We start from the raw sequence: 13982 nt of genomic DNA, 5'->3' as shown, positions 1-13982 counted from the left end.
TAATCAAGGTAGGATTTATTTATAAAATTATTGATAGGCTGCCTTTTTCAGCACAGCCCATCTGTGGGTTGCTTAAAGGTAAAGGTAAAGGGACCCCTGACCATTAGGTCCAGTCGTGACCGACTCTGGGGTTGCGCGCTCATCTCGCATTATTGGCTGAGGGAGCCGGCGTATAGCTTCCAGGTCATGTGGCCAGCATGACAAAGCCACTTCTGGCAAACCAGAACAGCACATGGAAACGCCGTTTACCTTCCCGCTGTAGCGGTTCCTATTTCTCTACTGCTAGGTTGGCAGGAGCTGGGACCGAGCAACAGGAGCTCACCCCGTCACAGGGATTCGAACCGCCGACCTTCTGATCAGCAAGCCCTAGGCTCAGTGGTTTTAACCCACAGCGCCACCTGGGTCCCGTGGGTTGCTTACCTCATGTAAAAAAAAACCCCACAAGAATCCAAAAACTATTTCAATAACAGTGGTGCAAGAAATTTAACACAGGCCATTTAGAATAAATAATGCAGCAAAAGAGGAAAGGAGAGAGTGTCTCTCTCTGCTCTGCGTCCCAAGATAATCAGCCAGGTTTTTCAGACAACCACTTGGCACACCCTTTGTAAATGATTTGAGTTTGTTTAATACACAATAGACCCATTGAACATTCTGCTATCAAACACAATTTAATACATGTTCCAGAAAGAAATCTACTTCTCTCCTGAACATGTGTATTAAATTGTATTTAATATCCGAGCACTCAGTGGGGCTATTGTGTCATAAACGAGATAGCAAACAAACATTACATAGGGTGTGCCAAATGCTTGTCTTAAATGCCAGCTTGACACCCCACCCCATGGGGTGAGAAAAATGCAAAATACAGGGCATCTCCCTGGATATCAATAAGGGAAAGTTGGTGTGAACTTTCAGGGCAATGGCCTATGTTCAAATGTGAAAGTCCTGCTGGAGTCCCTTGTTTCCAAGTGGCCCAGCAAATGTTGGTTGTTGTTGTTTTTAATGAAGTACAATATTTCCCTTGAGCATTGTGATATTGGAGTAAAAGTTGGGGGACAGCTTTTTATATCTCATGTTCAAACCCAACAACTAAACCCATTTTGAAGAGGGAAGGATATAATCAAAACCCACGTTCAGCTTTACTGTGGTTGCCATCTTGTGGTCATTCTTCAATACTGCATTCTCAGAGGTAGGAAAGAAGCTTTCAATTGCATCCTTTTAATTGGTATACTTAAACGTTAAATGGTTTTCCCACACAGCTTAGTCTGAAATGAAAAGGGTTCTGCTCCTTAAATGTCATCCCATGCCCCCCCATTACTGGGGGAGGAAGCAGAGGATGCAATATCACAGCCCCCCCCCCCCCGGTCAATGCTTTCAATGGCTCAGATTATGGGTTTGTGGATTTCATCGTTCCATCGCCACCACATACACACAATAATTTTCACACTGTAATCATGACTCAGGCCTGTGATGGGGTGTGCAAGGTGGAAATTGTTTCATTTATCTATTCATTTTCATATTAAAGCTGCAATTTCTTTCATTTTCACTTAGTTGAAATCCATCCACTTTGGTTTTCAGTCTCTTTCCTTTTAAATCTTTCATTCATTTGATTTTTCTTTGCATTGCACTTGCCTCATTTTTCATTCATTATTCATTCATTATTGGCCCATTCATTTTCAGCTTTCATATATTACACCGAATCAAAGAGAAATCCACATAGCTATATTCTGAAAGCAACTTCAGGTGTTCTGCTATTCACTCAAGGCATCAGACCCTTCAAACTTGTGTCTATCTTGTATTTTATTCTGTGAGCCACCCAGAGATCTTATGCATAGCTGCCAAGTTTTCCCTTTTCTCGTGAGGAAGCCTATTCAGCATAAGGGAAAATCCCTTAAAAAAAGGGATAACTTGGCAGCTATACTTATGATGAGAGGCAGGATATATAAATTTAATTAATAATAAGAACAACTTCATTCAGATTGATAAAAAGGGCTCCCCATTGAAGAGTCAATTGATCTTTCCATTGTTTTGGGAGGTAGACCCAGCCGCATTTCTCCTGCTTTTAATGCCTGTGTTTTACAGCATATTTGCATGACATTTTCAAGTATTCTACTCCTCCTCTAAAGCATCAGATCTCTCAAGTTCCAGATAGATAGGTCAACGGATCCCCATTTCATAGACAGGAAGCCAGAGTGTCATCGGCTAAGGAGCTAGACCAGGTTCTTGGCTTGGAACCTGAGGTTGAACCTGAGGCTGGCTGGCAGGCAGGAGTCCACCGAACCAGGTTTCACAGTATCAGGGCTGCAGAGCTGGAGCCAAGACCTTCATAGAAGTGTGCCTCCTTTAGTACCTCACCATTCCCGAAGCACAGGGATCATGCCAGGCAGGAGGTCATGGAATGCAGGAAAGGAGCCTATCAGAGGGCTGGCCCTTTAAGACATTTTTCTGCAAAAGGGGGTGGGGCCTAAGAAAGGCAGACAGGGGAGGCTGAGGCACAAAGGGCTTCCGTTCACATCCATTTCTCCTCAGAAGAAGTTGCTGACTCGCCTTGCTCAGAGTAAGCCACCCTCACTCAGAGGTGCCCTGAGGCTGGGGCAGTGCAGCAATACTGTCTCATATTCCTACTCCACAATTTCAGCAAACCCTTTGACCATCGATCTCTCCCTCTCCTTTGCAGGATGAAATTAGGCTTTGCTTGCTAGAGGGCAAAACAACAACAGTGATAAGCAGTGGCGGAGCTTCATGCTCTGGCACCGGGGGCGGAGAGCAGGTGGGGGCATGCGTCCCGGGGGTGGCGCACCGCCCGCAGGGGCATGGCGTACATCCCAGGGGCATGACACACCGCCCAAAGGGGGAGTGGCGTGGGTCCTGGGGGTGTGATGTCCCCACCTGCGGGGACATGGCGCCCAGCATGGGGGGAGGGAGAGAGCCGCGGTGGCACCCCACCAAGATCATGGTGCCGGGGGCAGTGTGCTCCCATTGCCCCCCTCTTCCTCCGACAGTGGTGATAAGGTGAATATTATGTCAACACACAGATTTCTCCTTGTGCAGCAGCAGGTTCTCTCCCTATGTGAGCTCACAATCTGTTCTTGGGGTTCCCCCATCACCCTGGAATGGATTTTGGGGTGAAATGTGTGTGAGGCAGGGAGGAGGGTGCAAATCGTGTCCTGTTAGTGCTAAACCTCATGGCAGTGCAAGAATTTATACCGCCCAGTCTCCATATCCTACTGAGAATGAAATGTAGCAATTAAAGGATGTGTTTCTCTGCCTCAGAATTCGAACTCTGGCTTTAACCTGAACAGAGACTGCCCCCCCCCATGTGTCTCAATGGACGCTTTGATGCCTGCTGTTGGCGATAGGATCTCTGCATCAGGTTCAGAAGTAAGGGCACAAAGAAAAGTGTTTTTTTGGTGCCTGCTTCTTTCCTCTCAGCTGATTTGCCAAAGTTTGAGCCTGAACGCCTTTCGGAAAGGTTACTGTTTGCACAGGGACTTTAAATCAGAAAAGGGTGCGGCAGTTTCAATGGTATTTTAACAGAAGGCTTATTTTGCCTTGCTAGGGGAAGCAGGAGTGATTGCTTTTGTTACCTTTGGGATGGAAAGGACCATGAAGCTAAATAAACACATTGGATTAAGAAGAAACACAAACACTCTTCAACAGAGTCTCTCCCCCACCCCTGCCCCAGTGACTGACCTCAGCAAGCTATGTTCCTACAGTTTCCCCGGCACTATTATTTTTACAGTATTTCCAGCAGCCATTTTTGTTGTCAGGTGATTGCCACCAGAGGCATTAAGATCGTTCCCCTAGGGCAGTAAAAGACCCTGATGTTGGGAAAGATTGAGGGCACTAGGAGAAGGGGACGACAGAGGACAAGATGGTTGGACAGTGTTCTCGAAGCTACGAACATGAGTTTGACCAAACTGCGGGAGGCAGTGGAAGACAGGAGTGCCTGGCGTGCTATGGTTCATGGGGTCACGAAGAGTCGGACACGACTAAATGACTAAACAACAACAACAGGGCAGTATACAGCTAAACAGATACAGTGTGCTTTGAGCAATGACTTTTAGCTGTGCAGTGTTAACTGCTTACCCTGCGCACCATTTAAATCTGCTCTGGAGGGTTTCGGGGAAACTTGGAGCCTATTTTGGGAGGGCATGGGGGGGGGGGACTTCAGTAGAACTTCAGTTGGATACTGCCCCTTCCCAGTAAAAGATTATTTCTGAGATTCTGAGGCCCTTCTTTGTGTGCCTCCTCCTTGAGAGGTTCGGAGGGTGGCAACTTGAGAACGGACCTTTTCTGCAGTGGCTCCGTGTCTGTGGAATGCTCTCCCCAGGGAGGTTCAGCTGGTGCCTTCAATTATACACCTTTAGGTGTCAGGCCAAAATGTTCCTTTTTAACCAGGCCTTTGGTTGATCTGATTTACATAGAATCATAGAATCATAGAGTTGGAAGAGACCACAAGGGCCATCCAGTCCAACCCCGTGCCAAGCAGGAAACACCATCAAAGCATTCTTGACATATGCCTGTCAAGCCTCTGCTTAAAGACCTCCAAAGAAGGAGACTCCACCACACACCTTGGTAGCAAATTCCACTGCTGAACAGCTCTTACTGTCAGGAAGTTCTTCCTAATGTTTAGGTGGAATCTTCTTTCTTGTAGTTTGAATCCATTGCTCCGTGTCCGCTTCTCTGGAGCAGCAAAAAACAACCTTTCTCCCTCCTCTATATGACATCCTTTTATATATTTGAACATGGCTATCATATCACCCCTTAACCTTCTCTTCTCCAGGCTAAACATACCCAGCTCCCTAAGCCGTCCCCATGCCCTTTTAAAAGGGTTTGGGGGGGGGCTATTGGGTTGTTGTTTTTATTTTTATTATGTATTTTGTGGTTTTATATCTTGATTTTATTCTGAGACACCCAGGTATAAGGCAGTATATAAATTTTAACAACAACAACTATTATTATTTTCATTTATCACTATATTTATACAACTGTACCCCCACCTTTCCTCAGAGTTTGAGATGGAGCTCGAAGGGGGCACACATGCTTCCCCCCCTTTCTATTTTATCCTCACAGCCCAGAATAGTAGGTTAGGAAGAGAGATTGTAACTCGCCCGAGGTCACTCTGTGAGCTTCGTGGCCAAGTGGATATTTGAACCCTGATCTTCCAGGTCCTAGCAGAATAACCCCTACACCACGTTATGTCTCTATGGAAGTGAACCCATGGAGCCTGCATGTAAGCACGACACACACACACACAGAGGCCCCTTTTCTTGCAGCTAATAGTATGGTTCCCAAATAACACGAGATGACGAGGCCATGTGGGCTAATGTATTTATTTTGGAGTTTTGTTATACAGAGGCATGGTGCAGTGCTAATGCAAAGAGCATCTTGTGAAGAGACAGCAAGCCCAGTGTGCCCTTGGTTATAGAATTTCAGAACAAAGACGTCCCACAAGCCAAAAAGTCACGAGTCACCCAAGAGGCCCCCTAAGTGAGACACTTGCAATATTGAATTAACAACATCTTTTCTCCTTCAGCAATTCCTCTGTGTTCTTCTTGAATTGAGCTGCCAGCTCCAACCATGGCAGTGTGTTACAGTTGGGATAGTAATACATCCTTCCTCTTGCTCTTTTTTTTTTCCTGGGAGAGATGCCCAGGGAAACAGCAATACTAATAGAAACTACACATCTGCTTTGCATGCAAAAGCTCTTGTGAACTGGGGATCAGTTTTGCTCATAAGGTATTTGGCATATATCCCTATCTGGGACCTTTCAAGAACAGGGAGGTCAAGGCTTCCGCTGTGAATCTGAGTCCAGGTGTTTGCAAGGAGACCTGGGCACTGATTTATAAGCATGGGATTTAAATTTAGGCTCGGTGCTCAACTGCCCCATTGAGTTCAACGGGGCTTACTTCTGAGTAGCTGTGCAAAGGTTTGTGCTGTTTAATGTTGTGCATATTGTCCCTGATTCAGCCTGCTTTGTAACTTACATGAGGGGCAGGTTTATGCGAAACAATGCATGTTTGATAACTGATTCCCTAATGGAAAATAAACATAGAGAAATTGTTTTTTTTTAACTGATTATCGAAACCGTTTCTTTGCATTGAGTGAGCAAGTAGGAAATGGTTAGCTGTGCACATTCTCTTGCAGAGTGGATATCATACATTGTTTCAGAAGTCATTGCTACTATTTACATGCAGTATCTGTATACATTGTGTGTGTTTGGGGGGGGATTCATTGTCACTATTTTGAAAAAACAACAACAAACTTTTTACAAGGCTTTTAAAAAGGCCATTAGGAAAAATGGTATCCCTTCATCGATTAATTGTGGTTTGGTTTGTAAAAGCAGTGTAAAAATTCTCATTTCTCTTCAAAGGAAATCAACCTTCAGATTGATTTAGCAGGGTTATCTTAATTGTAAGAAGAAGAATTACGCTACTGAATTTGAGTCCCTGGAGTTTGATAATACAACTTACACTTCATAGTTTATTCTCACACTCAAAGGAGGTTGGATCAATGCAGTCACACTAGATCAGACCATAGCTGCCAAGTTTTCACTTTTCTCGCGAGGAAGCCTATTCAGCATAAGAGAAAATCCCTGTAAAAAAGGGATAACTTGGCAGCTATGTGATCAGACACCTCCAAATTTGCACCTGTGAGGGTTAGCTGCAGACACCCAGCCCACAAACATAACAGCACAGGGCCTCCTCAGCAATGAGAAGCATCTCACATACATGGTAAAGGTGGAGAAGACAGAGCCTGTGAAATCAGGGACAAGAGGGACAAGCAGATGCTTTTAAACCTGCTCCTCTACCCTAGTAGAGCTTTAGCTTTTCTTAAACTCACCCAGTTTTGCTTTAAATGCAACATCACTAAGCAGTTCTTCAAAAAATTCTTGGAAGAGGACTTAGACCTGGAGAGGGAGTTTTTAAAGTCTTTACTGTACCAGGAACCAAGGATATAGTAAGTTTATTCTTTCAAATATAACTTTGCTTTCTTTTCATTTTCTTTTTTTAAAAAAATCCCTCTCTTGGGGAAAGCAAGAGGTTTCTTGTCTCTCAGGAAGTTCAGGGATATGCTATTACTGATACATTTTGCATCTCATGTTTTCAATTTCCTTATCTTAGCTTCCCTCGGCTGCAAGCAACAGTGTGTTCTAGAGGGTGCCCGCATGGCTCTGAGAACAACAAGGAGTCCTTTAGAGATTCACGACATCTTTCAGCACTTTCTCCCAGGTCAGTGCCTCCTTCCCACACACTCAACAACATGCAACGCTTCCATCTGCCAACCAACCGGGAACTTCTTCCCGGAAGATCCGAGGCTTTCTCTCTGCCACAGTGTTCTCTTTGTCAAAAGCTCCACTTTGTTGCTTTTATGCTCAACTTTCCCTTAGACACATTTTTTTTGCTCTCTCTTTTTTCCTCTTCTCTCCGGGAGGAGTGAAAAATCTCGTCGTTGATCCCATGAGCCTCTAGAGGGCACCAGCAACCTTTCCTTGACCCCCCCCACCAGTCCCTGCCCTCACTTTGCTGCTGCTGCTGCAAAGGACAAGTTGACTGGCTAGAGAGAGAGAGAGAGTTAGGTAGCTATCTGAGAACGGTACCTGATGTACCCATGAGTTCCCTGCCTGTGGGACTGAAATTTATCACTTAGGCCTGTCAGTCACAACAGAGGGCCTCAGTGTGGGATCCAGTGTGCGATATGCTCTTCTCTCTTGCCATTCCTCCGGTGAAATTGGAGCAGTGGCAAAGTATCTGCTTGACCTCCAAGCTCGAGGGGCCAAGCAGCTGCAGGGAAGAAGCAAACATTTTGTAGCACTGGGTGTTCTTACACCTCTCCATGCTGAGTCAAGGAGGCAGAATTCAGGTCCTTATGGCAGCAGCAGCAGCAGCAGAATCTCTGTTTTGGCTTCCCTGAGCCCCTGCTGTTGCTGATTACAGCAAGAGGCGGCATAAGGGCTCCAATGTTGGGTTGACAGGTTGCTTGAATTAAGTGAATTAAGGGGCAATGGAGAGCAATAGGTTAAGGCGGATATGTGCAGGTCCTCTTCCCTGAAACAACCAGATTCCATTGGTGGATCCCCTTTATAATACATCTGGGGAAACTATGTAAGAGCATTAGAAGAGCTCTGCCGAGTCCGGCCAGTGGCTCATCTACTCCAGCTTCCAACAGTGGAGGTAGAACAAAACTATTGTATTGATAGCCTTGGTGGATGGAAGCAGTCCAATTATTCTTCGTGGTCATATATACACAGGGCTTGTGATCTCCACATGCCTCCAATGGTGCCTGCTTGAATCATCTGATGGTCTGCCCTACCCTGCTTCTCCTTGTCCCCAGAAATGGGAGCCTTTGACTGGGGGGGTCTGCCATGAGTCTGCACAGCCAAGAGCAGCAGAATGGCGAAAGTACGTCCATGCCACCTGACAAAGCTGGGCTGGCTTGCTTGGCCACGTTTCCAAGGAACCCACCACTTGAAGTGCCCCCTGCCTGCTCTCCCCCATCGCGAGGCATGCATGATCAGAAGGAAACAAAGACGGGGGCCTAGCTCACTCATTTATGGCTCCCCTTGAATTAACACCTAAGGCATGCTCCTGTCTTTAAAGGTTACCGGGATAAAAATAGAGGATGCCTGCAGAGACAAGGGCAAGTGGGGCAAACATCCGATACGGCCCTGCCCATGCCAGTCAGAGTATCGCCTACATGGCAGTGTGTTACACAGCATCGCACAGGGAAATGGGCTGGACGTGGGTGGCCAGATTTGAAAGGGAGCTTCTCTGGGTAGCACAAAGTAGAAAAGTCCGTTTATCAGGTCCTTGATGGTGGTGGCAAGTGGAAAGGACGCAGCAAAGAAGCAAAGTCCAGTCAGCCGATTCTAGTCCAAAGCAGCCTCCTTTTGACCTTTCCATTACAAAGGAGGCATTCCTGACTTTGGCCAAACAAGGCCCACTCGCCATTTATTAATGGTTATTCATGCCACCTTATAGCAAGTGGGTTGGGAACACGAGCCCATTGGCAAGGCCCACTTCTGCTGTATCCAGCCTCTTTTCTAGGGGAGCCTAACTGAAGGAGTCTCTTTCTCTGGGAGTCGTCGTCCTTGCACAGTCTTATTCAGTCTTTAAAATGGGCCTCAACCTGCTGATACAGTATTGCTGTCATGAGAAATATAACTGATTTGGGAGTCAGTTGGCTGTCCGTCTTGCAAGTCCTAGGTCGGCCCTGCCTCTCTTCCCAACCCCTTCAGGAGATCTGCAGTCTTAACAGAGTCATACTGCCTCCGGCCTCCCATAGGAATACCTCCAGGCACACAGATCCTCATCAGAACAAGCTTTATTATATCAAATGCTTAGGTCCCTGTCCCCCAACAAAGAGGATGTTTGCCAGGGGCCAACTTAGGGCGCATTAGCCTTGATATAGTATTGCTGAGGAAAAGTGGTCTTCATCTCTTTTATTGCTTGGCTAATAATTATTTTTCTGTAGGAAATGTTCCAGGCATTTATCAATTTTGGGACCTAGATAACTTTCTGGACATTGGCTGCGGGGATGTCATTTTTATGTTGAGTGTTTCGCTTTTGCCTTCTGGACTGAGCAGCCACTCCACCTGTGTTGTGGTGGAATATTCCACACCTCCGCCCCAGGATACAGGATTGCTTGGGCCATATGTGGCTTTCCAGCACCCTAGAGAGAAGACCTCCATGAGGCTAACTTCTCTGGATACACAGGGCTTGGGTAAAGCCAGGCCTTCTCTTTGGAGCTAAAGCTACATTGCACAGATCAGCCACCAGGGGTAACTGCTGGGTGGGATTCTTGGCCATGCCTCACCTTCATGTTCAGCCCCCACGGTGGGAGGGCAGACTTGACTAGTAGCCACCGTCAGAATAGAGGGGGAAAGCCAATAACAGCTATCATATGGAAGGCAAACAAAGCTGTTGGCAGGCCTCTCCTGTTCTCTCGTGTTGACAGTCTGCCGGGGATTACGCTGCAGGCGGTGAGTGTACAATTGTCCTCATCCCACAGGATGTTACTGCGTGACAACAAAAGCAGCCAAAGCCTCATTAGACTCCCTTGAGTGAGGAAGTCACTGGTGGCTCCAGTCTAGCAGAGACAGATGAATGCCAAAAAAAGCAGGCAAATGCTGTGAGGATGGAGCCCATGGAGATCTGGTGTGTTGGTGGGTAGAATCTCAGCCATGTTTCTCTCGGTTTGAGAATACCTCTGATCTGAAAGGTCTTCCCCACAAACAAATGGGCTCTGATCCATTCTTCTAAACCCCCAGAAAGGAGCAGGCTTGTTGGGAAGGGATTACATCTCTGCAGGCCCAGCTCCTTCCTCCTGATGCTTAATGAGATGGGTAGGATTAAGTGGCTGTAGTAGGACTGCATAATATTTTGGCAACAGGCAAATTTGCAAGTTGTTTCTCCTTCTCATCTGCTATCCTAGGTTTAGGAGGTACAGGGGGCTTCTGCAGGGAGGCTTCCCCGCTTCAGCCTCAGGCTTCCATTCCAGCCCCGGGGACAAATGTTGAAGCTGCGGATGCTGGGCGACTTGATCCCAGAGTCTTCCGAGTCGAGGGATACATCCGAGTTGGTGGGTGACAGGGAGGTGAAGCGCTTCAGCGGAGAACGGACTCCTACCATGGGGGACTGCAAAGGGCTTTTGATGGTGGGGGAGCAGGTGCCCACATTCTTAGGGCTGGGACATGATGATTTCCTGGTTGTGCTTCCTGGGGGTGTGAAGATCCTGTGACTCTCCACGATGGAGGGTTTCGGAGACTGGGCCACAGAATGGGTGCCTGCTGTTCTCAGGCCATTGTTGGATGCTGCTGCGTGGCAGAGGGATGCCCCAGTGCTGGCAGGCATAGTGAAATACTTGTTCCCATTCATCCGCACTGCTTTGGGAGACTGCAGTGGGCTCTTGTAGGTCGGAGACTGGCTGCCTAGCAACCTGGGACTGTTGTTTGAAGACGCACTGGCATGTGGCGGTGCAGCGGAGACAGGGAGAGAGACACGCCTGTATCCGTCCGTCCTTGTTGGCCTGGGAGATGGCAGCGGGCTTGGGGAATGGTTGCCCACGCTCTTAGGACTGCCGCTTGAGGGAGTGGCAGGAGGAGTGAAGGGTCTGAAGCTCTCTATGGCCACTGCTTTGGGAGAAGAGCTCTTCCTCTTGGCAGCGTTGATGATGTTTCTGGCCAGCAGCACCTGCATTTGTCGGCTGGACTTGGGGTCGGCCTCTTGCCGAAATGGGGACACAGATCTTTCGCTCCAGGATGGAGACATGGGCGGAGGAGGCGGGGTCATGACACTGGCTACTCGAAAGGCCTCTATAAGGCCTTCCTCGGGCTCTGGAGTTTGGGCTGGGCTCACCCAGCCATCTAAACTGCTAGGTGGTCGGCGCAGCAGTCGGGGAGTCCACGTCGGGGAAGCAGGGAGGGACATCTTTCTTTCCTGTAAGGGGAACAAGAGATGAGGTCAGTGTCCTGCCCCTTTGACATCCTTCAAGCTAAGTTTATCAATGGAAAGTTGGTCTATTTGGCAGTCTCAAATGGTCACTGAAAGAGGAAGTATGGGTCCAGAGAGCAGGACCTCTGAAATTCCTTTCCCAGCTGTATCAGTTTCTCTATGGGTGACCTTGGGCAAGGCACATGATCTCACGCGTTTCTCAATGAGTTCAGTGAATAGAATATCCTGCTGACATCACTGTAAGAGGGCTGGGTTCATATGTGAGAACTATGTGAGAAAAACCTTGAAAACAGAAGGTGGAGAGAGAGAGAGAGAGAGAGATCCCAGAAAATGACATACAGTTTTCAGCCAGATACAGGTAGGTCCTAGTACAAACACTGCGCTTCTAGAACCAATGACAGTTTGGCTTCCACTTGATAGTATCTCCCACCCAAGCATTTAATATCTGCTAGCATAGGGTCTGGGGAGGGGAATGGCAAGAGAGAAAAGCAAGGCATGAGTCTGCAGGGGACGCTGCTATCTGGTGGCTTAACTAGCTGTGGAATATGTTGCTTGTTTTCAAACCATCATTTCCCTTTAAGCTGGAAGTCTTAGGTGGAAGTCTTAGGTGAAGCTGGAAGTCTTAGGTGAAGACATAGGCACACTCAATTTTCTTCACCACATTAGGCAGCAACTGGAGTTTTCACGTCCTATCTCTGCATATACCAACAAGTAGTTTGAATCCCCTCTGTCTTTCTCCATCTACCAGTATAAATCCTGGGACAGCCTAACCCAAGGCATTCTGAAATAGGTACTTACAGCTGTACCTCAGCTCCTGAACGCCTTGGGAGTCGAATGTTCTGGCTCCCGATCGATCAAAAACCAGAAGTGAGTGTTCTGGTTTTCGAACATTCTTTTGGAAGCCAAATGTCTGATGGGGCTTCCATGGCTTCTGATTGGCTGCAGGAAACAAAAGGCGCGCTTTGGTTTTTGAACATTTCAGAAGTCAAACAGACTTCCAGAACAGATTCTGTTCGACTTCCGAGGTATGACACTCAAGTTGGAGACATTCCAGCTTGTGGGCAGTGAGCAATGAGCCATACACCGAGGCAACCTTCAGACACTAGTATAGCCTGCCCAAATCTGCCACCTTCCAGGAGTTTTGGACTACAAGTCCCATCAAACCCCTGTCAGCATGCCTGTGCTTGCTGGGGCTGATGAGAGTTGTAGTCCCAAACAGAGGCTGTGGCAGAGACTGTGTTAGGGCAAATATACATCTGAGTTACTACAGTTTAGGAATTTTAGCAGAAAACCTTGCAGCTGGCCAACAGGTGAAACTCGGAAAATTAGAATATCGTTGAAAAGTGCATTTATTTCAGTAATGCAACTTAAAAGGTGAAACCAATATATGAGATAGATGCATGACATGCAAAGCAAGATATGTCAAGCCTTTATTTGTTGTAATTGTAATTATTTGTCATTAGGCGGTTCAATTATAAATGGAATGTAATTAATGAAATGTAATAGCAATGTTCATTTTTTGTATTATTGTAACTATTTGTTTTATTACTGTGGAATTTCCAAAAGAAAGCATTTGTAAAAATTAAAAGAAAAAATAAAAATAATAAGTTGCAAGGCTGAAATAAATGCACTTTTCGACGATATTCTAATTTTCCGAGTTTCACCTGTAAAGATCTTATCAAAGACAGTAAGTGAATGCTCATATTTTATAAGTGAGGAACACTGAGAGACAAGCGACTGGCAGGAGGCCAGTCAAGGCAGAACTGCTGTTGTTCCTTTTGCCTAGGTCCAATGCATGTGCTACATGTTATAAAGAAAGGCTGGGATGTTAAGCACAGGTTTTGAGGATCCTCTGATCACTTACTGTACAATCTGACAAACTGGTCAGGGGTAGCCATTGAACTCAGAGCATAATTGCTCCAGATCCTGCTAGGGGGACTAGTGCTGCTGACCCAGCTTAGCATATGAACCCAGATCGGGAGAAGTGAAATTCATTAATGAGTCTGTTGTTCCTCTCATTAATGCAGAAGAATGGCAAGTGGTTCTTTGTTGTTGCTTTTAAAAAAGAAACTAACACAAAAACCAAGGCGCTGGTACTCAGATCTTGATAAAAGCGCTGTGGGTACCAGCACAACATGGTTGCCAAGGGCAGCAAAAGGCAGGCAAGAAGGTGAGAGTACTTTGTACCAGTGAGTACTGTCACAAAAAAGCACTGCAAACAGCACTTGCTGCTTTCGGGCAACTAGCTATAGAATAAGCAGGATAAGGCCATGATGGATCAGAGGTGGGGTGGTGCTGAGTCTGACACCAGTTGTGTGATCCCTTCAGTGACTGATGTCACGGTTATTCAGACATTATACCGAGTCAGATCACTGATCCAAATGGCTCTTATTGTCTACACTGACTGCCAGAGGCTTTCTAGGGTTCCAGATAGAGGTCCTTCCCAGTCCTGCCTAGAGTGGCAAGGGATTCAACCCATGACCTTCTGCATTCAAAGCATGTGTCCTAGCTACTGATCTATGACCCTGC

The 13982-nt window shown here is 46.7% G+C and overlaps 1 protein-coding gene across 3 annotated transcripts in view; it reads right to left on the bottom strand.

Annotated features, from left to right (window-relative positions):
* Window positions 1-5317: 5317 nt before the first annotated feature.
* The window catches only part of SYNPO (synaptopodin), an 84559-nt gene continuing 75894 nt past the window's right edge, over window positions 5318-13982 (bottom strand). For all 3 annotated transcript variants that reach the window (XM_035105671.3, XM_088663164.1, XM_035105674.3), the window contains one exon: window positions 5318-11438. In XM_035105671.3, coding sequence (XP_034961562.3) covers window positions 10437-11438 — 1002 coding nt within the window. In that variant the 3' untranslated portion in view covers window positions 5318-10436. The remainder of the gene's footprint in view (window positions 11439-13982) is intronic.

This window comes from Zootoca vivipara, chromosome 2 (genome assembly GCF_965207765.1).
Source record: "Zootoca vivipara chromosome 2, rZooViv2.hap1.1, whole genome shotgun sequence".
NCBI classification, from domain to species: domain Eukaryota; kingdom Metazoa; phylum Chordata; class Lepidosauria; order Squamata; family Lacertidae; genus Zootoca; species Zootoca vivipara.
Note: the sequence above shows the minus strand (reverse complement) of the source record. Positions and strands in the feature narration are given on the sequence as shown.